General features: G+C 40.1%; 1 protein-coding gene across 1 annotated transcript in view; it reads left to right on the top strand.

Annotated features, from left to right (window-relative positions):
- LOC115242514 (tyrosine-protein phosphatase 99A) overlaps positions 1 to 22862 on the top strand; it is a 279771-nt gene that overhangs the window by 5272 nt on the left and 251637 nt on the right. The window contains exon 2 of the mRNA XM_029818882.1: positions 1415 to 3521. Within this exon, the coding sequence (XP_029674742.1) occupies positions 3428 to 3521 (94 nt within the window). The 5' untranslated portion in view covers positions 1415 to 3427. The remainder of the gene's footprint in view (positions 1 to 1414; positions 3522 to 22862) is intronic.

Raw genomic sequence — 22862 nt, 5'->3', positions numbered from 1 at the left:
TGTCGAGTTTCTCGAGTTTCTCTATATATTATATCTTAAAATGTACGTTTCGAGCTTCCGCCGACGGTTAAATTTTCGTATCGATTTACGCGATACGCACGAAGGGAAAGGAATTGTCGAGTTTCTCTATATATTATATCTTAAAATGTACGTTTCGAGCTTCCGCCGACGGTTAAATTTTCGTATCGATTTACGCAAAAATTACGATACGCACGCAGTCAATTAGTACATTTTACCGGAGACCGGAAACACATCCCTGAAGATGAAAAAATTCAGCGGACGTAATTGATTTTTTTTTTCGCTGCCTCTCTGTACCGACGCTGTTAATTATTAACTGTTCTCTCTGCGAGCCGTATTTATTAATCATCCGGCGATACTTGCTGCTGTATGCGACATCAATAATATACGTAATACTGCTTATGCGGCATAATCGTTAATCGCGGCTGAACACGATGCAATAATTTTACACGCGCGCACGTTCTACACGTTCGGTGAAATGGTAAAAGTAAATATAAGTTGGACGAAATTCGTGCGAGAATTTCACGACGAATCTCTCCTTGAATCGAAAATCATGCAGCCAACAGTGAGAGTGTTAGTTTCGCTGGACTAGCGCGCGAGCAGAATTCGATTAGTTACATTCTGAAAACAAGTATAAAGAAGTCGAACAATTCTTTGCATTTTACATGAGTTTTTGACTACTATGCCGAGATATACATCCAAGTCTTTTCCTGCTCATTCGTAATTACACCGTACAATTGCGCTCGAATATAGAAAGCATATTTCTCCCATTAATTTCGACTTTTCAAATTAGAGAATTAAGTAATTTGCGAAAGATATTTCCCTACTTTCTCCCTATCTCTCTACTTTCATCATATATTAAAATTCGCAAACTTCTCTCTCTAACTACTCGAAGCGGCGAAGGAATCTGTAACATTCTCGTTTTCGACATCGTCGGCGTGCGTTCGTTCCTCGAGATATCCACTCGTGAAAATATACTTGTTTTCGCGGCGCATTAGCTATTCCGACCAGCAGCAAGTTTCCGCGATTTTCGCAACCGTTGGATTGGATTCACCAGCTCGATTCAGCGCGGTGGCCGTGTTTTATCTGTATCTTTGGCCGCGGTCGACGATCGGCGAGATCGTAAAACGGCTGGACTCGTTGTCAGTGGTATTTCCAATTGGCCGGTCGCGATCTCCAGAAGAAAACCGGTTCGACGACCAGCCCTGGATATATGTATCGCAGCCTCCCGCCTTGCGCGCCCCCCCCCCCCGTTCGTCTTCTCTCCTCCCGTCTCCTTTCCCTTTACATCTTCTTACTTCTCGCCGTCCTGTACTCACTTCCTTATCTGCGCTCGAACTCGCGAGCGTTCCACCTCCCGGGACACCGACTACTAGTTTCAACATTATTTTTACAGTGCTCGTCGTGATTTTATACGTGTGGTTAAAATGCCGCGATCGTGAAATATCAAGATTCGGTCGCGATCGAGTTTAGTTGAATGTGACACCATCCGTTTTCGCAAAACGCGAGGAAGGGAACGCGGAGAGGCCGATCTATTTGCGCGATCGGTGGTCAGCGATCTCTCTTCGCAACGCGATTACGATGATGGACATACCCAGGTACGCGAACGATCGATGCGTGAACGTTTCGCCGGAACTATAGATCGACACACAAAGAAGCGAGAAACCTTCGGCTCACACAGAAAGAGAGAGAGAGAGAGAGAGGTTCCGGCGGAGTTTTTAAAATGGCTAGGCAGTGGACCGCTCTGAGGCGATGGAATATCGAGATTCGGCAGTCATGTAGAAGAAAGTCGATGTCGGATCAAAAGCCTTCGCGTTGATCCTGCAGCAGATTTCCTCGAGAGATCCGTCACACAACGGCGAATTCGGATCGCCGACTTCTTAGTCTCGAACAAAGCGAAGGAATGAGACTCTAAGACGGAAAGATATTATTCGCGAGATTCGGTGGATTCTGCGAATTGTGCGGGGACCGAAAAGAACGGGACGTCATCTTGAAGAGAATGTCGCGAATCTCGCGAAGGGACCATCACCGGCTCGCAAATTTGGAGAATTTTTGCGAACGGTGAGAGAGAAGAAGTTTCGTGTGTTTGGTTTTCAAGTTGGATTGAACTCGGGGGATTTTAGGGCAGCTTGTCCGGAAAATTGGCAGTGTGTTGGTTCGTGAAGATTTTCGCAATGTATTGCAATGGACCGCGCAAGATTCTAGCTATGAGCGATGCTTTTGAACGTAACGTTCATCGAAAGTTCGGCCGTTAGTTCCGCTCCGTTGGAATTCGCCTCGCCGAGGGCTGATTCTTTCGCGCGATTACGCGAGGCGGAACGACGTGCTTGAGGATTCCGAAAGAGCACGAAACGGCTCGCTCGCGCATCTCGCTCTCTTGCAATTCATTTATAATAATTGAAGCGATCATGCGTCGCACGAATGGTCGCGGCGACGACGTCAATGGCGCACGTCCAATCGCCAATCGTTACATTAGATTACGGATTCCGCGCAATATCGCGGCTATCGTCCCTACATGTACCAGTGTATAGTAACCCGACAATCAGGGATTCAGCTTGCTCGTGAATCGATCAAAAGATCGCACTATCGTGGCACCGAGTCGTCTCGGAGAAACGAAAAAAAAAAAGAAATATCCGAAAGATATCGAGAAGAGAACGATCTATATAAAAATCCAAAAATTCGCTTTTACGGACAATCGAAACTAATTTGATCACCGCATGCGCATATTTCTGCGCATATAATAAACGCGCAACGTATACAAATCCAGTGAATGTGAAAAGTGTCGGTTTTGTCGTATCGCGCTTGTTCGTAACTCCTCCCTCGTCGGGTTTTGTTATAACGCAAGCCTGCTCATTCTCATTCCTCTCTTTCAAGCAGTGTGCAAATATACATATATATATATATACATATACACGCGCTCGTATACGAGTAGCGGAGATCGCGTGCCCGCGTGGTCTCGTGCCTCGACGCTTGTCGTTACACGTCTGATCGCAAGTGTAACGAAACTTCCTGTATACACGCGGTATCGCGCCCTGTCACGGTACAGTAAAGTTCGCGTCGTACTGTGTATGGACCGGCCTGCCGTTTAAACGTACTGGATTCCATCCTCGAGTAGCGGAAAGAGAAAGAGAGATTGAGAGAGAAGGGAAGAGAGAGGAAGATCTCTCGACGGAGGAAGATATGTGCGGCGTGGGATATCCGTTTCGGATCGGTCTCGACTATCGGAAGTCGGTACGGATTCGTCGGTACGGTGGCACTCGCATTTAGGCAACCTGAAACGATACGAGGGCTGGAAGGGTGGGAGGGAGAGGTAGAGAGTGCGGATCGAGGGTGCGTGAGCGGTTCTAATCAACGTCGATCGAGTTAGATTAGGGTCGGAGTGGTTCCAAAAGGGGCACCGATAAAAGCTATGGGCATCATGGATGCGTGGAAGCGAGGTCGGATAATCTATGCTTATCTCATATGGGTCGTCTTCAAGGCTACCACGGCGGGGGGACTTTATGGTGAGTACATACACATTCGGCTCTCTAATATTTTCAAGATTTCGGCGTACACATTTTGTTGTCGAATCCCGCGCGAAAAATAGTTACATCTTACACATACATTCTTTGTTTGAAAGTAGGGATATAAAAATATATAAGAGAGATCGTAAGAAAAATAAAAGTATCGAGATGGGAAATAACTCGTTTCTGGAATGTAAAGAAAATAGCGGTTTCGCTCAAGAAGTTGTTGAGAGAGGCTATAGAGACTTCCGGTAAACAGTGTCCCGACTATTCAACGCCGCGCACGAGACATGACATCGAAATTACTTTAACCTTTCGATCGCCCCTCGTAAATATAGTCGCGTAGGAGAAACGCTGCCATTGACTCGGGTCGCTGTACAGGCTATAAATGTTATATTGATCGTTGCATAGCGAAGGGGACTGCATCAACACTGTGCATATTTGAAATTGTGTATGCGAATAATAATACGTAGCGGTGAAGTTGCAAACAAATGAAAACAAAAAAAAAAACAAAAAAAACAAAAAAAAATAGATCGCGCTGACCGACCGACAAAGTAATGTTAGTACAAATTCGAAAGCCTCGTTACAAAAGTTCGATTGTGCGAGGCTTCGGGTTGACCGACGCAAACTCGTAACAGGGAAAATTGCGAAAACGTTAATTAACGTTCACGATAGACTTTTCGCGCTAACGCAAATATGCAGAAATATATCTCTGAATTCTTAACGTATACGTGCATTTTTAATGATAATTTGCGAGTATATATCGCAAGTTGGGCGATAAATAGAAGAATATTATGCGATGTGTTTAATCTCTGGCGAGAATCGTCCCGCTCTCTTTTGCATTTAATTCGAGTTGTTGAAATAACCAACTATGACATCGATATATCATTCTTCCATCAATCTGATGGGGATAATATTCATAAAATTTATGTCACATTATCACGCGTATATCTAGATAATATTGTTATATTTAATCATTAATCTGTCCCATCAATCTGCCATATATGCCGATATTATATTATTCATCAACTTTATGCCATTATTATATTTATATAATGCTAAGCTCCGCTAATAAGTTAATATATTATCTTTTTTTAAAATAATTTTTTTCGTACGTTTATATTAAATTTTTTTTCTTTCTACAAATTCTACATTAATTCTTTTTTCTTTATAGAAATATTATGAACGCGTTATTTTTTTAAGGTATATTCGCGCGAGTACGATAATAAAAGATTGCATATTATCTCTGGAATTAAATCCGCATTCAGTACAAAAATGAGGGAGAGATAATAGACACACACATATATTTAATTTTTATTAACACATATTTAGCATGAAACTACCATAATTATCATATATAACTCTCGACATATATTGTTTTGAAGATATTCAGAAATTAATATCGATTGAGGAAAAGACGCGGTGAGAAGGAGAGAAAGAGAGAGATATTTTAATTTGCGCATCGTTAATGAGAGACATGGCTTTAGTGTTCGCCGGATTCGCAAAAGAGTAGATTGGTCTTTGTGACAGAACAGTAGTATTTTAAATCAGTGGAAACGGTCGTACGAAGAATTTTACAATGCCCCATTTTGTTCCCTCCCTTCCTGGTTTCTCCGGGTAGTGGAACACGTAAAGAAGAGCCGGAATAAAAGTGAATGTTACTTGTACGAGGCGACGCGCTCTCCGAGCTGCGGTCTCGAGCTCCGCGTCCGAGACTCGAGTTCACATTTTTCAATTTGTATCTCCTCGCCGTACGTGGTACTTAGCCATCGAGGTGCTGTTCTTAGGTCGGACTTACCACGGTAAAAGTGGTGTGGGGTTCGAAGTATACCGCGTATCCGTGATACAGAGATGCTGTAACAGCGAGGCGAGTGGCATTAACTAGCGGCGCGCGTGATCGCCGACGTTGCTGATTGATCGGTTCGTGTACAACATGTCATCGTGTTCGACAGGGTAGAAGGTGCGCGACCGACGACATATCGGATTGATGATGATGATGATTTTCGCTCGATGATTTTACACGACGAGGCGAGACGAGACGCGTTCGTTGCGACGCGATTAACATTTTTCACCCGCGCGTTTACACCACGACAACGTATGCGAGTATTAAATGTTGCGTTATCATCGCGTAGATTAATTATGAATCAACATGTAACCTAAATAGGCCGTTAATTAATACGTGTCAAACCGTTGGGATGCCCGCGGAAACCGCGCTCGGGCTGATACGTTATGCTAGCCACCGTCATCGGGACCTAACATCCTTCCGACTCGGTATAAATCTCCCGTCGTCGCTCGTCGCGTTAATGTTTCTACGGAATACCGTCGGCCTTAATGAACACTTACATGGACGGAATATCGCGCACATCGTGCCGAATGTAACGCTCGCGCAATTGCGGCGGAAATGGGATAAATGAAGCGTGCGAGCGCGGAAGAAAGGTCGTGGCTTGGTAGAGATAGTGGTACCGCGTCCTGCGAATTAGATCTAAGAGGTATGTGGCGTACCCTCACATATACATAAGTAGTAACACACGTTCGCATGTGTATGTGTGTACGAGCATTCTGCACACGGAGAATCGCGAGCGCGTTACATGCTCCTACATAAATGCTGCGTATCCGTACATCCGACTTTCGTGTAAATTGGAATTGCAATTAACGGCTACATTTGCTACGGTCCAGCATGTTACAGCCCCTGTCGGTGTGCGAGAGTTCACCTTCCATATTTCTATATTCTGTCTCTCTCTCTTTCTATTTCTCTCCTTCTTGAGCAGCAATGCTGTTCTCTTTCGTGTGTCGGCCAATTATGTATTCTTGTACCATGCAAGAATTTATCGTCGCGTAATTGCCTGTCCCGATGGCTGGTTAAGAGCACAGCGGCACGGAAACCGAAATCGATCACGATCGGGCTTGGGGTACGCTCCCTCATCGGCCATAGAAATCAACGGGTATCGAGTTTCCGTCCGGAGGATCCTCGGTCCGAGAACTCGGTCGTTCTAAATGTTTCAAAGCGGTTAATGGAATTTGTCAGTGACAGAAATTAGATGAACGGAATATGTACCCGTCGCGGCGGAATAAATTTATTTTGTCATGAATTGGGCTTTTGGGTCGTTGGAACAAACTCTGGACGATGGTAGAGTACCAGTATGAAAATCCGAAACTAATTTCGCAATTAGCCACAATCCCGCACGGTGAATAAATGTTGTATTTCGGTAACGAGAGAGTTTGCGCGACCGCAGAGAGACAGAGAGAGTGACAAAAAGATAAATATTGCCGCATTAAATTTTCGGCCATTTCGTTAGATGTGTAATTCGGCCGCGTGTACATTGATTGCGTGTATCGTAGTCCCCGCAATTTTCACTACCGAGTCTATACTGCGTGTCTTTAATCCGTCTAAAGCGCAGACATGGCGTGCGTTAGAATAATTTGTCCCGCTGTCGTTGTTTTCACTCGCGGCTGGCGGCGTTGAACCTGACGGCTTCATTCAAAATGCAAAAGACGTTTTCTATATTTCGCCAGTTAACGCCTAAATAAGCCGGTCGAGCTCGCGCCTTACGCGAAGGATTTAATTTACTCACACATATAAATTCTACGAGCACACTTTGATTTATATCCATCGCGGGCTTTGTCTGAGCGAAATTGTCTTCACCATCGACATTATCAAATTATCGCGTCATCCTACTAAATATATATATTGCGCCAATAATCTGCTTGGGAATGGAGCATTCGATTATATAACGCTTTGTCGCGCTGCGGAAATTATCTAAACATTTGGAATACGGGAATTGGCACTATTAGTCAGAATTATATTTTAGGATAAATGAACACTCTTGGAGTTAATAAGGTTAAGGTTACACAAAATAAAGAATGAAAGTGATCCTTAGATTTTTGGCCTGATTTTACACACGTAATTTCCTAATTATAGTCCATTATAGATCTCACGATATTTTTATCTAATTAAATAAATCATATATAATAGTATTCTCATGCAAATCTTCTGATCATAATCATTCATAATGCAAAATACAATATAAAACGGATTAAATTATTTGAATTCAAAGGAAAGAACATTTAATATACTAAAAGTATACCGCTGGTGAAGTTAATGGTTAAAAATATACAAAGCTATGTATAAAAATTTTATTTGAAAATTGTCTTTTTTATAATTAATTTTATTTCTATTTCAAACCTTTAACTATGCTTTATGATTTGCGATTAAATTGCATATGAATATATATTTTTTTCCGAATATTATCCTTTATAGAGCCGGAAATCGATATTTTTTTCAAAATATAACATCTTTGATCGCAACGAGCATAGTTTTAAGGAAATGCAATTAATCCTCAGGTGCACGCAGGTGTCGTATACTCGGAGTAGAATCGTGACGACTGGCTGACACGTTATCGCGATCGTGGAAAATCGATGTTGATGAAAGTTTTGAGATTCTTGAACTCACGAGGAAGGGGAGATTCTCGGAACGCGAGTATATCGATCGCCGTCGTCGTGGCCTCGCAATTTCGGTCGAAGCAAAGTACGTGCGAGAGAGGGCTGCGGTAGGTTAGGTCTTTGGCCTGGATACCGATGCATCTTTGGAGTTAGGCCGGCCATCGGCGTCGTCGAAATTGAATTTCTCAAGGACGATTAGGCGCCCCGCCATCCTTGCCGCACACGAGAGAAATAGGCAGGACGCGAATGTCGTGGCTCCGTGAAGGAAGAGCCGGCGCGGTCCCGAGAATGCCCCGCAAAACCGACAACGCCGAGATGTCGGCGTGAATTAGAGAGGCGAAGAAATGGTAACCGGATAATACGATGGCAGAAGTTAGAGGTCGAATGCGCGAAATGGATCGACCGCAACGAAATAGCCGTGTGCGAATGACATGAACTGTTCGACGCTCTGATCGCGAGAGAGGATGTTTCGTGAAATAATGTATCAGTTAGCGATTAAAACGACTAACATCTTGCGGCGATTTTTTTTTTTATTCATGTTTTGTCGCGTTACATTTTGTCTGCATTTTTAGGTGGAACGAAATATCTAAAATTCTACAATCTTATTTATTTATATCGATCATTGATTTATTACAGCTGTCGTTACGATCTGTCGATAAATATGATTTTATTTCTCCATTATTTCCGGTAGTTTTATCAATTTTTTGATTCTAAAGAATTATCTCTATTTCAGGATTATCATCAACTATTAATATTATTATATATCTTACATATACGATATATATGAGTCAAACTGTTTTAACTCCGAGCCATTTAGAGTAAAATACTCAAATTGAGAGTTCTCATTGTAGTTCACTGCAACTAAAGTTTATTCCAACATTTAATATGATTCGCGTTACTACGTTATCAGATATTTCTGAGGAATTTGATTATAGTGAGATTCTACATTACTTTCCGAGCTCGCTCTACACATGGCGACCGCATATTTTGAAGCATATAACTGAATTACGCTTCAGGTAGCTCCGAAATCCTTGAATTTCCATTGGCATTTATGTGTTATCTCGTATGTGTGCCACGTTGAGTACAAATTCATGGGGGATTCTACGTAAATACGCGAACGTATCCATTATTCCAGAACGTCGACAAATACCGTCTATTCTGTATCACGGTACGTTACCCGCGTAAACGATTCAAGCAATGGAACGTCATGGTTCATTCAATGGGTTCAATAATTTTTTAGATACTAGCTTAATCAGCACTCAAAAATTAGAGCGCATTACGATATTTTGTCTTTGTCTGTTGAAACCAAACGTGCAAATGCAATTTATCTCTTTCGTAATTATTAAAATTTAATTATCGTTTTACACCTGTAATTAATTATATATATATATGTCCGAACGGAATGATACTTTTATTAACATTTTTTTATGAAATTGTATAAAATGATATCCCTAAAAATGTCAATGCTTGTATCACAATTCGTCTATATAATTGATGAATTTAACGTGCATGTTTCTACCTCGAAATTGTAGCTTTCATTATTGTGAATATTTGGGTGATAAAATAATTAAATTCTATCTTATACACACACACGCACACATAATATAATATATACACGTAGCTATAGATGGTAATAACGTAATTATCTCTCGACTGTAATTTACGAAATTCTGAAGATAATTTCTTTGAAGTAACATGCCCCTCCGCGCGATTTATTATACATCAGTTACCTCAGTAGCCTATTACTTCCCAACTTTGTAGTTTCAATGCATATTGAGGCAGCAGGACTCTGATAAATTTGCGAAGGTGCCATTATTTTTTTAAATTGAGATATATGATTCTAAAGTTGATTTTTTTGCGTTTTCTAATTCTAATGTTAATTTTATCAGTAATCGACATACATATACATATAATTATATTATACACAGATTTAAAAGATTATTTTGTTCTGTACCTCTTATGATTCGGTGAATTTAAATGTAGTATATCACATTGTCTCTACATTGTCTGATGCAACCGCAATTTTTAATTAATTTTTACTTTATTTATATTACAGCTTATTACCTTAGAATCGTATTAACGCATAATATTTGAATTGTACATCTACAGTGCGGGGGTTATATACTTTTATTAGATTACTATCATATCACGGGTAAACAAAATTTTTTTGTAAACATTCAATAGCGTGTTTTCGCGCGTGTATGTGCTTATCGGATATGGAAGATTGCGGCATGAAGCCCGCGGCACTCGAATCCCCACGCGCGAATTCGAACGCATCAAAAAACGATATAGCATTGATAATAAATTCTCGCGGATCGTATATATATACATATATATAATATTCCGATTCTTTTGGACGCGAGATTTTTATTTTCGGTAAAACGACGGCGACATTCGTTGCGCGCGATATCCGTATTAACTTTATTCGAACTTGTTGTATTAATTACACAAAATGTGGAGCATATTGTAGAAATGTGTGTGTGGAATATATATCTAATTTTACGGGCGTACGAAGGTGATGCTCGCTATGCTCCGTGTGTTCGTACTATTTATTATCGTCATCGCTGTGTTGCCCTCCCTTGCATTTCCCCTCCTCCTCCCTGTCGTTATAATGGCCTGTAACTCCGTAATTACCGCAAGGGCCATTCTCAACTACGGTGTAACATAAAAGCTTGGCTCACTTGTGACGCCGAACAACGATAGTAGTTGTATTATTTATGATGCGGAAGCTCGCGGCGGGCCCCTGTAATACGCTCTACCCCTTTAAAATCTATAATTATGTCGTGATTCCTCCGCATTTCCCACTGTTTCCCTATCATTTACAAAGCTATGTTAACCTTCGTGGTCGGAATTATTTCATAATTGACGTGCGCAGCCAGATCGTAATTAACTTTTGTCGCGGTAGAAATTCTTCTCTCATAAGATAGGCATTGTAGATAAGTTATGTGTATCACACGATGATAGAAGCGATCGATATGTCTTATTACAGCGAATATGCTGTTCGTTGAAAGATCGTAGCGATAAGAGTAACGCGTTAAATCGTTACGCCGGTCAGGGAGGTTTTCAACTCCGTTTTTTATCACGAAGGACCATCGCGCAAAAGAGTGGCTCGATCGCTAATTAACGCTAAGTCCTTCGCTAAGCATCGGTAGCCGTCGTTATCGACAACCTGTCGCGGACTTACTATTAGTTACGCCTTATCCAGTAATTCCCGATTAAGAAAATCTCCGTCGTGAATCTCGCGCGTCGGCACAATCTCTCAAAGCGATCTCGCGATTAAGATGCATAATCGATTAATTTCCAGCGTTTTTGTACGAAACGGTTTTCTCATATAAAAACGATTAATTAGACGGTCGCGGGAACCTGCGATATTTTTCATAGTTTATGTCATTCAATTTTGATAATGTAATGTATCATGAAATACAAATCTTTACTGTTATATCCGTTCTATCGATCGATCGGAACTCACGTGCGACCTATTTGTACTTTGAGTTAAACACTTTCCGATAATCCCTTTATCGGTTTATTAGATATTTATCTATTAATGTCGGAAGAAACAAATTTAATAATAAATTTCTTTTCTCTCTTAAGATAATAAAGATCGTAATTATTTTAACATTAAGAATATAAACGATATATCTGTTGATGACGAAAGATATATATGGTATCAATAAGAAGCATTGAAGAACCTACACATTTGTGAAATTTTAATTATAATATAATCAATGGTAATATAATTATTTCCCATTACTATTTTATCAGTAATATATCTCAATCAGTAATATATGTCTCAAGAAATTTATTTTTATTTTAATTTATATATTTTATATTTATTTAATACTTTGTTTTTATTTAACACCGATAAAATATCCGGGAAGATAACTACAAACAATTAATTCTCTTGATGTTACAATTTTAAAGTTACTTTTTATTAGACATTCTTTTATGTTTTTTTTTGCGAGGAAATATAATTTAGTTGTGAAAGACAATATATTTCTCAGATTTGATTCAAATTAATAAATGAGTTTTGAATAAATAATTTATATTTATACAATTAAAAATATAAATATTTATATTCGTATTGCGGCTTAATGTTCTTATTTATTAAATGCAGTTATCTTTTTGGTGAGTTCCAATTTATGATCGTAAAAGTTCGTTTTACTTGCTCTAATTACGTGCGACGCTGCAGGAGAATGCGAGATATAACGCGCAAGTTATAGCGCGCAGTAAAATTTTGTAGGATGTGATCCTGCGAGGGCTCACAATAGATCTATTAAGGGGTACACGCGATATGACGTGACTTGCGGTAAACCGAATTCTTTGCTCGATATCGGTATGCCAACGTATCTTTACACCTATCACGTTTCTTTGCATTGTGTGATGTTAACAACGTGTTAAAATATTAGCATAACCTGGGACGACATTCTCGATATTTCCACAGAAATGCTATATTATACTGATATCACGATGTACCACGTGTAAAATTTTTAAATTTTTTTTTCAAACAAAATTAATTTTTTGAAACAAATATTTTGCAGCAGAAATTTGTTTTAATTTATGTAAAATTATTAATTTTAAGATTATTTAAAAATTATCTTTTTGTTTAATTTCTATACTGACAATATATTGTACTGATTTTCTAGAAAAAATATAATTTTTATTTTTCGCGAAAAATGATACCAAGTGCGGCGAATTTTTTTTTTCTGTGCGAGAGTTTCCCGTCTAGGGATATAATCGAAACGTGGGCAATACACAATGAAAGTGCGGGAACAGATGACGAGTATGAAGTGGCGGAATGTATGGAAGTATTGCTGTTGCGCGGCAATTGCGATCCGTGGTCGTGCCGTGGGAACAAAAGTGGGAAAAAAAGCGTTTTGACAGACACTCTTGCCAAGTTGCATCGCGTATGATACCATAATCCCTCGGGAGTATCGTGGACTCTAAAGCCGACGACTCGCCGCTGTAAATCTCTTTTTAATTAAACGATCGTAGCAATACGTGCGCGGAAAAGTTTTCAAGGATTCTTGTTTCATGATGACGCCTTCGGTGTAGCCGAGGTTTACTTTATCGTAGGGAAAGTAAATTTTTCCTCGTGTACTTTTTCGTCTTTATAGTTTTCTCGCGTAAAGTTTTATATTATAGATTTTAACAGAGAAAAAACGCGCGAGAGGGAATACGATCAAGTCGAGAGAATTTTGTAAGCCGAGTTAGGCCGTAAAAATAATGTTTTGCATCGTAAGATGGTGCGTTTTATCCAAGATGTAAATTACGAAACGAAAGGAAAATTCGAGACGAGCCATCGCATCGTCCCGTTAGTCCTGACCAAACTTTCGTCTAAACATAGTTTACTCTGCGAGAACAGCCACTGCCAGCACCACTTGGGCGTCGAGCGTGGCATTTATTAGCATTTCTCATCTCGTGATAACGGATCCTCTGCGAGAGCGAGGTAATACTTTGCAGAAGGTTCTCGATTTGCGTAGTTAATTTTCCGCATTTTTGGAAAATAGCATAGGGAAATTCGCCACGGAATTGAAGCCACGTAGAAAACAACGTGCACGTTATATGTAACATAGATGATAGCGCGCGAGATAAAATGGAGATTTGTACAAATTTTAGACTCTGTCTACATTGGTAGTAACATCCTTCACTGAATTCGCCGAAAGCGATTTTGGAGCGAAACTGCAGCGAATTTTACGCGCGCGAGGAGAAGCGCGGTGACGGAACGAAGAACTTTATGGGTAATCAAAACGTAGTATTTGAATTTCACCAGATTTGTGCGAATCCGCGCGCACAAACTTTCCCCCGCGTGCCGTATTCAAACATCTCCAGATAAGTTTGATATTTGCCACGTGCGAGAGAACATTTCTCTCCGAGAGAATCTTTATCGCACGGAAGAATTTCGCCGGCTGACTTTTACGCGCCCGACCCTAAAACCGAAGAATAAAAATGTACAACGCGACAAGCGCAACCCCCGTATACGATCTTTCGCCTCGAAGAGAATCGACGAACGGATTTGTTTCTATTTGTTTGACTCAATGATGTTTTTATCGCGGCTTTGTCTCGCAATAAAATGTTATAGTTCCCGATAAAATTGCGTTGATTATATAGATATGAATTTATAAGAACTAACAATTTCGCGCGAAAATTTGACTATTGATAACATATTACACGTTGATACTAATTCTGAATTTGGGACTCAATAAGGTGCATTGTACGACGATAGCCGATAGGTTGAAAAATCGAGATTTATTGTTAGCACGGAAAGTGTGTGCTCCCTCGAAGAGATTCAAGAGAGACTTGCGGTTCTTGACGGTAATCCTGAATTCCACCTCGTCCCCAAGAAAACGCGTTCCGTCGCATTACAGAGAATATTGTCTTGAATAATTCACGCGATGCAGAATCATTTTATGCCGCTTGTGTGACTGCGAGCTCAATTTCTTCGCTATTCCTAGAAAATATTTTGTATCCGTACAAAACATTTTATACGTATATCTTAGATAAAGACGGCGTCGTTGATATTATTTCAAATACGAGTCTCGTGTCTCCGATTGTTAATTTGAAATTCAAAGAAAAAGATAGCGATATCTTAAGCTTGTAAATAAATGTTTTCAGCGATGAAACACAGGTCATTTTTATTCCTTAATTATGACGTCGCGTGTACATAAGTGCTGTTTCGCGAAATATACTTTTCTCCGCAACGTGCTTCAGCATATTTTACTTCGCATACTTCAGCATACTTTTACATCGTATTGGATATCGCACGAATTCTTGGAATTAATCGTAAATGTAACTTGGCAACAAGCTAGGAGCTTTCTGCATACGTTATCTGCCATCGCGTCGCGATCGGTCGCACGAAATTCGAGTGCGAATGTAACATTCTCTCAACACGCTGATAATATTAATTCGGATATCTCACTTGTGTAACGTATTTGAGTTTACTTAACGTTATCAACGATACGTCGAATAACATATCAAAGAGAGCACCGATAATAATATTTCTCGCGCAATCTCTCGACGCGTTTCGTTTCCTCTTTCGCATACGTATTGCGTTGCCGACACGCAAAACAGATTCGAATCTTTCCTTCCGATTCCCTAGCGTTATTTTCCATATTTTCGCGTGCCAGTCAATTTCCTCCACTTCCTCACTTTTCAACGACGCTATTAATATTCATGCGAATCGAGATGCACTTGATATTATTCGCGTCCAACGATGTTGAGAATAATTTCGTATCCTCGACATACGCCAATCACACAACTGATGACTGAAGCACGAACTGTAACTTAAACTCGGAAATGTATATTGATATATGCAAATCGGATACCGTAAAACCGCTTTACGCCGTCGAAGCTCAAATTGATTTTGACAAATCAATCGAAATACCAGTCTTACCGGTGCTACTTCTGAAACCCGTCCTATCACGGGTAGAATAGTCTTTTGATCTGCCTTTTTGAAAGAAAAATCTCTTGGGAATATGGTCGTAAAATCTAAGCGAATCGTCAACCGAATGCATTTTTATTTGGATGAATATATATTTTTGCTCATTCGTATAAAGTACGCGCAATATACGAGATACGTGCGATCGAATATGAAAATAAATATAAATTTACAATTTATATAATACATACAATAAAAAAAAAATATACGTATTTTTATTTATATGCAATCATCGTGCGTCATCCTCTATTATACGGTATCGTATCTCTACTGCGTTCGTTAAAACGTCAAATTGATTGCACGCGTGTGACAGCGCATACTGTTAATTACCGGCAGTTATAGCTATCATCCTCGGAGATAAACAAACAAGTGTTGTGTCAAAACAAAGGCAATACGAGACTGCGTATTGTTTCGCCCAAGGCGACTGACTAAAATTATGAACGGTTTTGCGTAAGAGAATTTTTTTACTTTGCGCCCAACGAATGTTTGATTTACGCTTCTTTACACGCATGTTGCGTGGCTCGATCGTCGATTCTAAAGTACATGGAATACAATATCGGTTGTCGACGGCGACGCGAGGGCAATTCAATTAATCGCCGATCGCAACATTTATTTAAACACCCGAACGATAATGGGGCGAAAGAATTTATTTGAGGCGAAATTTATGCGTTAGTAGTATATCGCGCGCTGTGTGCATCGGCCCGACTGCCCGCGATTTTATTCACTACGTTATTTTCCCCGTGATAATATCGTTGAAAATAATTCATACTATCGATATAATCGGGACTACATTAAATTTGTGTTTTAAATTTAAAGAAAATTAAATATTTAATTTTCTATAGCTATAGTATAATTAATCGCGATTACTTGCGATTTGTATTGACCATGTAAAAACGCGGGTTTTTCATATTTTTTTAACCTCTTTAGCACATTTTCACACGTTATTATAAAATAATTATTTGATTCCATATGAATCTTTCTCTTTTTCGGAAAAAAATATATATTTATAAATTCTTAATAACAAGATAAATAATTTTGTGGAACAACATCGCTCAAATATCGTAAAGAATAAAAAAAATGATAGGAAACGTGTGAATACGATTCTTGGCAAATAAATTTTTCATTTTTAAACCTTTGCCCGATCTTGGGCAAATAATTTTCGCTTTCGGAGCTGTCAATGAAATCATCATTTATTCCGTATCCGCTTCGACGTGGAAGAAAATACACTGTTCAAAGCGGATGCTATAATATTAGCTTTGGCCGGAAAAGAAAACGACCGGGAGATCTCGCGGATGGTGCGCGCACGCAGGGTTGAAGGAGCACGAGGGTGGGCGAACGCGACGAAAGGGAGAAAGAGAATGGTTTTAGAAAACGAGAAAGAGGTAGAAGAGTGTGTCGGCGGACGAGAAAGTCGGACGGGAGATTCGGAAGGAAGCAGGAGAGAGGAGCTTCTGTACGTGACGGTGGTGCTCGCAGTAAGGTGTGGCAGAAGTCGCAGATGTCTCTTGATTTATTGGTGCGACAGCTTCCGGAGACGAGCGGCATTCCCAAAATGGTGGTCCCCGCGTGCGCTATGGATAGCTTTTAACGCCCCAGCCACGACCTCACGGCGAACTTCCGTTTCACCTGCGAGCTTACGCGGGGAAAGAGGGAGCTGAAACACACATCACGGGACAGCCGGTCCCGCACGCTCGCTAATTTTCATTTCTGATCGCAAGAACGGAGTCACGCCTCGAATTAAGTCTCGAGTAATTGACGGAGGGTTCGAGCTCGTTCGTTACGGAACGATGACGGCTGCTTTTGTCTGTTGGACCGTCGCCGCCGCCATCGCCACCATCCGACCGTCGTCTCTCGACGTGCCCTGGTGGCGTTAATTAGGATGATTCACGGCACTCGCGGCGATCCCCGGTGTTAACAAAGTCAAATAAATAGGCGGCAATTAATGGAAAGAGTCGGGACAGTTAGCGCTATGCTTCTTCTCGGTTTCTTTTCGGAGACTGTTTGGTGCAATCTTTCTTATCGTGCCCTTCCTTCGAAATTCTTTGTTGCCGCGTTATCAATTTTCCATTCGTTCTGCCGAAAAATAAATCGTTACATCACCGTGATAGTTATCATAAAAACGAAATTTCTGGTCCATAAACGAGTCTCTTAACTCTTTCAATAATATTCGCGCAAGCGTGGAACAAGTTTTACCTTCTCTTCCTCTAGTTCTTCTTCCTCTTCTCCCTCTTCTCCCTCTCTCTATTTTTCTATCTTTTCGCGATGATGTGTATATATTCGTATGAATGCGTAGAATCTTTGTTTGCCTCTTTGGCGAAACAGAGTGCCGAGGTGGTTGCATGGTAAATGTGAAAGAGGCGAAGAGAGACACAGGGAGAGCAAAATTGACTCGATCGTGAAATCGAAATTGCAAGGAAATGAACAGCTAGCCGCCGGTAGCCGAGATTAGACGTTCGAGATTCTAGATTGCTCCTGCCCGAGAAGGGGAACTGGATGGAAAGGTCGATAGCTAGCTCGAACTCTATATCGATCTTTCGAACGAAGTCGATGCGCCCAAATGATGCCGGTAGGGAGTGGCGACGTTTAATTCATTACCTTCGTTCTACAACGACGCTCGTCGAGATCAATTTAAATAATTGATTCGTACAAGCGGCCTGGTCTCGAACATCTTGCCATTTCTAAGTGCCTTGTGCTCCTAATCAAGGATATTTGTAAGAGCTATTTCTAAATTTGAAAATTTTATTTAGCATTTTCTGGATATTTATAAGCGAATAGTTATAACATTCTGTGTAATACGAGAGAAAGAATCATTCAGCTGCTCTTTCATCGTATTAGATTCAATCGAGATCATAATACGTATTATATCTTTAGTCCTTTCTTTAAAAGCTAAAAGAAATCTTTTTTAAAATTTTAACTATAACATCGTCTGGATGATGGGGAGCTGCTTATCCGGTCGAAAGATTAATTTAATCCGGAATGACGATTTGTCTTTCTTTAAAAAGAGGAACGCGTCGGCGCGACGCGAGAGCGCGGGATGGCCAAAGGAAAGATTGGCACGGAATTGTGTCCGCCGAGCGAAAGCGAATTGTTGGAAGAAAAAAAAGCAACGGGGGGGAGAAACGGGGAAAGCTTATCAAACGGGTTTTCAAATTACAGAAGTGATCCCCTTCGTAATAGACTCTCCTATTGCGACTTATAGGATCTCGGTTGGCTCGAGTTGGGAAGGGAATTATAAAGGGGAGAGGGAGAGACGCGTCGCGTGGGAGATGGAGCGAAAGAAAGCGAGATGTGTGTGGGGGAGAACAGAATAGAAACGAGCGAAACACGAAGATAACGAAGAAAGCGAATGAAAAAAAAAAAAAAGAAGCAGCGCGATATATTACGAAAGATCGTTCTTTCACTCACGTGTTCCGCTGGATGATCGCTGAGATTAATTGGCTATTATCGGTCTGCTCATCGTTGTACGATTGTTATTACAGCCGAATATGTCAATCGTCGCGTGAAATCAGAGTTTAACACAATAATAAACAGGGACGTCATCGCTGAAATGTACGCCTGGTTTCAAATGCGCTTTTATAGATAAATGTGAGTAAATGCCCTGTCGGTTAGTAATTGTCAATTTGATCCGCGTATATTGCATAAAATATTCACAACTGAACGCACGCTCACCATTTTGCGCGCTCGCATATGTACATGATCGTTACTAACGTTACATTAAGTTAATGTCGTTTAAACCTGTAGAATAGGACGCCGCAGGGATTATTTCGCTTGAATAGAGTCGGGTATAATATTTCCCTGTTGTTGGTGATTGCTGTCCCAGATAGCATTCCAGAGATATATTAATTGTATAGAGAGCTTACACGAATGAAAGATGAAAATATATTTCCGATATTGCGAGCGCAATGCACATGTAATTCTTTTACACGTTGGATTATTTAAATGTGAGATGCGTACTCGAAAAATTTTCAATGAACATTGCCTTTTTTGTGTCGACTTTTTATTTTTTTCTCCGTCTTTTTATTCTCCCTGCATTATATAAATTATCTTGACACATATTTGTTTGTGTGCTATTAATTATGATCGTTTGTTGGGTAAGCTTAAACTATAATTTATGCTGATAGAATCTTTGTGCGACTACTTTCGTGATTTCATATTACGAGCGCGTAATTAGGGGTTAACACTTCGATAGTATCAAACAATATACTTTCCGATGTAATTTACGCTGCCGACAAATTTTTGCCTGGACGGTAAATGCAAAATTCTCTCGTTTATGAATTTATTTCACGGAGATGTAAGAGAGCGCGCATTCTTTCAAACGGCGGTCTTTAAATCGAATTAAAGCAACGGCTATTATGTTTTCTGTAAACTAAATTACAAGCGTCGCTTCGTTGAATAGACGCTTTCTTCCTGTAAATTAATTGCTTGCAGCGATACTAGACCGATCTTTGCCGACTCGTGTTGAATTGGCGGTCGCATAACTTCTTGATGAGGTATACTGATACCGACATAATGATGTCTCGATCTTCCATATCTGAACTTATGATGGTAAACCAACTCTAGAACGTGTTCTTATATAATTAGTTTAATTTGTCTTTCTGAGATTTACTTGCGATTAATCTGCATTTAATATCTCTTTACTATGTCAAGATTAATTTACATACAAATCACAGAAGCAAATTAGCTCTAAAATTCGTAATCTCTAAATCTGTCAAATTTTCCCTTTAATGTGCAAATTTTCTGGCGTCGATTTCTAACAATAAATAATCGAGGATCTTGCTCGTTCGCGATGCAACACGTATTCCCTGAATTCTCTCTGCGTCAGTTGATTAGACCTCGAGTTGATCTATGATGATAATCGACAAATCCGAGGTCACTTTGTAGAACGCGAACATCACGGAATTGTAAGCCCCTCATTGTGCCGCTCTACGTTCCAAGCCGGACATAATTTTACACCATATACGAGTGCGCGGGCGACCATACGAGCGTGTAACACGAGCACACGCTTACATCGAATACAATGGGCGTGCGTCGAGACGTTAAAGGCCAGTGGCATGGCCACGTCGATCCGCTTTTATAACGGAACCGTCGATTAATGGATGGAGGTAATTAGGGGCATATCGTGCCTTCAGAATACGTCCATTACCTGTCCTCTTCTACCGCGTTCCAGGAACGAAATGCATCTTGGCGCCTGAAAATAAATCATGACGCAAAATTTGAGGCGACTGGAGATTTCTTAGTGCAACATTTTTTTTTTTAATTTGGGGATATTGATTTTAAATTAAAATATTAAGAGAGAGAATAATTTTAAATTAATGTAGAAGTTAAAATTTTTAAATACTTGAAAAATAAATTATACCATTATATTTTACTGGATCTTTCGGTTTCACTTTGACATTCAAAACGTTGACGTGTAAGGACAATCTATTTATATTATTCTTAAATCATTTATATATTTCACATTATTGCATAATATATATATTTGGGATCGATTTATGCGAAGCTCATTGAAATATCTATTAACCTAGTTTCGATTCGGAGCTTTCTATATTTTATGTAACAGATGTACTTTGAACATTACATTGATATCAACCACCTTGATTTGAAATTATCTGTCAAAGTATCCGTAAGCTGTTCCCGCACGAAATTACATTATAGGACTAGAAAGAGAACGCGCCGCTGTTAGCCACTATAATGTAATTTGCGATGCTTTTCGCTCGCTCTTGTCTCTATAAATCGAATGACACGAACGATCGCGCTCGTTCCACCAAACGAAGGGAACAGTTCGACTCCGATGAGAGCGCCAGAGAGAAACAGAAAGAGATAGAAGAAGCCTTCCGCTTCCAGCAGCGTGCCGCAATTAAGTACGCGCGAGTGAACGTTTGTGACATTCCAAAAAGGAAACAATCGCAAATGTTCCTGACATTATAGAGGCCTGCGGAAAAAGCAATCGTTGGAAGAACATCTAATGAGGAAAGATGGGAAGGAAAAGAAGCGACACGTACGTTTACTATTTTCGACGGAAAATAGGAAAACGTCTCATATATTTCTCACGCTGTGAAATGTAGAGCAATCCAGCGGTTGTCAAAAGAACGTTTGAAAAGTAGATATATAAAATAACTCGGAAGAAATTATTGTAGAATATAGGAATATCGATTTTTAAAATTTATTTTAGATACGAGGGTGTGTGCGTGAAGAGACATAAATTACGTTAGGATTTTGACACCTTCACAAAAATGGAAATTTAAATTCACGGATATCAATCGCAGTTTGACAATCGAAATTTGGTCGATTCTTTACAGGAGATGGAAGGAAACTCGGTGCGTCTTTCGATGAGTCACACACAGAGTTCGAGTTTGTCGTAAGTTATAAAGATCAATCTCGCGATGGCGGTAGTTACAATATACGGTTACACGCACACTTACTGCGACACCAATATACGTCGTGATCGCGCGACCGCGGTTTTTCGGTCCTGGATAATATATCGCTCCGATGGCAATATCGAAAGTAAATCACGAAAACCGCAGAGATTCCGGCACGAGGAAGAGGGGAAAAAGTGCTCGCCTCGCGGTTTAATCGAGTTAAGTGAAATTGTGGGATTCGCTTAGCGAAGGAGACGCACGTAGACGATAAAATGTGTGTTCGTCGATCCTGAGATTGTGCTGCGGGATTATCTATCGTAATTATTTATGGACCGACAGAAAATCGACGTGTCGTATATCAGTAAAAATCGTTAAGGGGGCGAACGGATGAAAAACCGAGAAGTGAAAATTAAATTCTGGTTTAATACTTTATTCTTTTTGGTTATTATTAAGCGGATATTTTTATCAAAATTAATATAAATTTTACATTACATATATATAATTTATTATCAAATAAATGTATGGATAAGATATGACAAATCTTTCATAGATCTTATATAAGATCTAATATATAAAATTTTACATATATAAGATCTATGTTAGAAATAAATTGGCAATTGTCATTTTGTAATGTAAACATCATTGCACATTGTATATGTAAAGTTACATAAACAAATCTCGTTAATTCAACAAAGAAATGCATACGTCTCTCCGGAAAGCTCCATCTTTGTCTCTATTATTATGGGTCATGGTCGCGCGTGAGGGCTAAACCACCGACCGGTCGTGGCGAAGGGGGCAATAAAAGCGGACTATCCACCGGTGTGATGCAAGACATTTCCGTCTGACAGAAATAATAACCAGTCTGGCTTTTAGCCAAACAGCGATTCCCGCACCTGACTGATGGATGTATTTGTCTCATCGATTCAGCGGTCCGCCAGTTTACCAGTTCGTTGTACGGGGAGAATCTCGCGTTCCTCCCCTTCGCCAGTTCTCGCGCTGTATTTATATATCATACATATGTATGTATATGTACGGGACGTACCACGTCAGGTCGAAATGGAAGAGTGTCAATAGCTCGGGTCCTAAATGCGCGCGACGCGCTCTGCG

This window comes from Formica exsecta, unplaced genomic scaffold (genome assembly GCF_003651465.1).
Source record: "Formica exsecta isolate Colony F162 unplaced genomic scaffold, ASM365146v1 scaffold60, whole genome shotgun sequence".
NCBI lineage: Eukaryota > Metazoa > Arthropoda > Insecta > Hymenoptera > Formicidae > Formica > Formica exsecta.
This window is presented reverse-complemented; position numbering and strand designations above follow the sequence as displayed.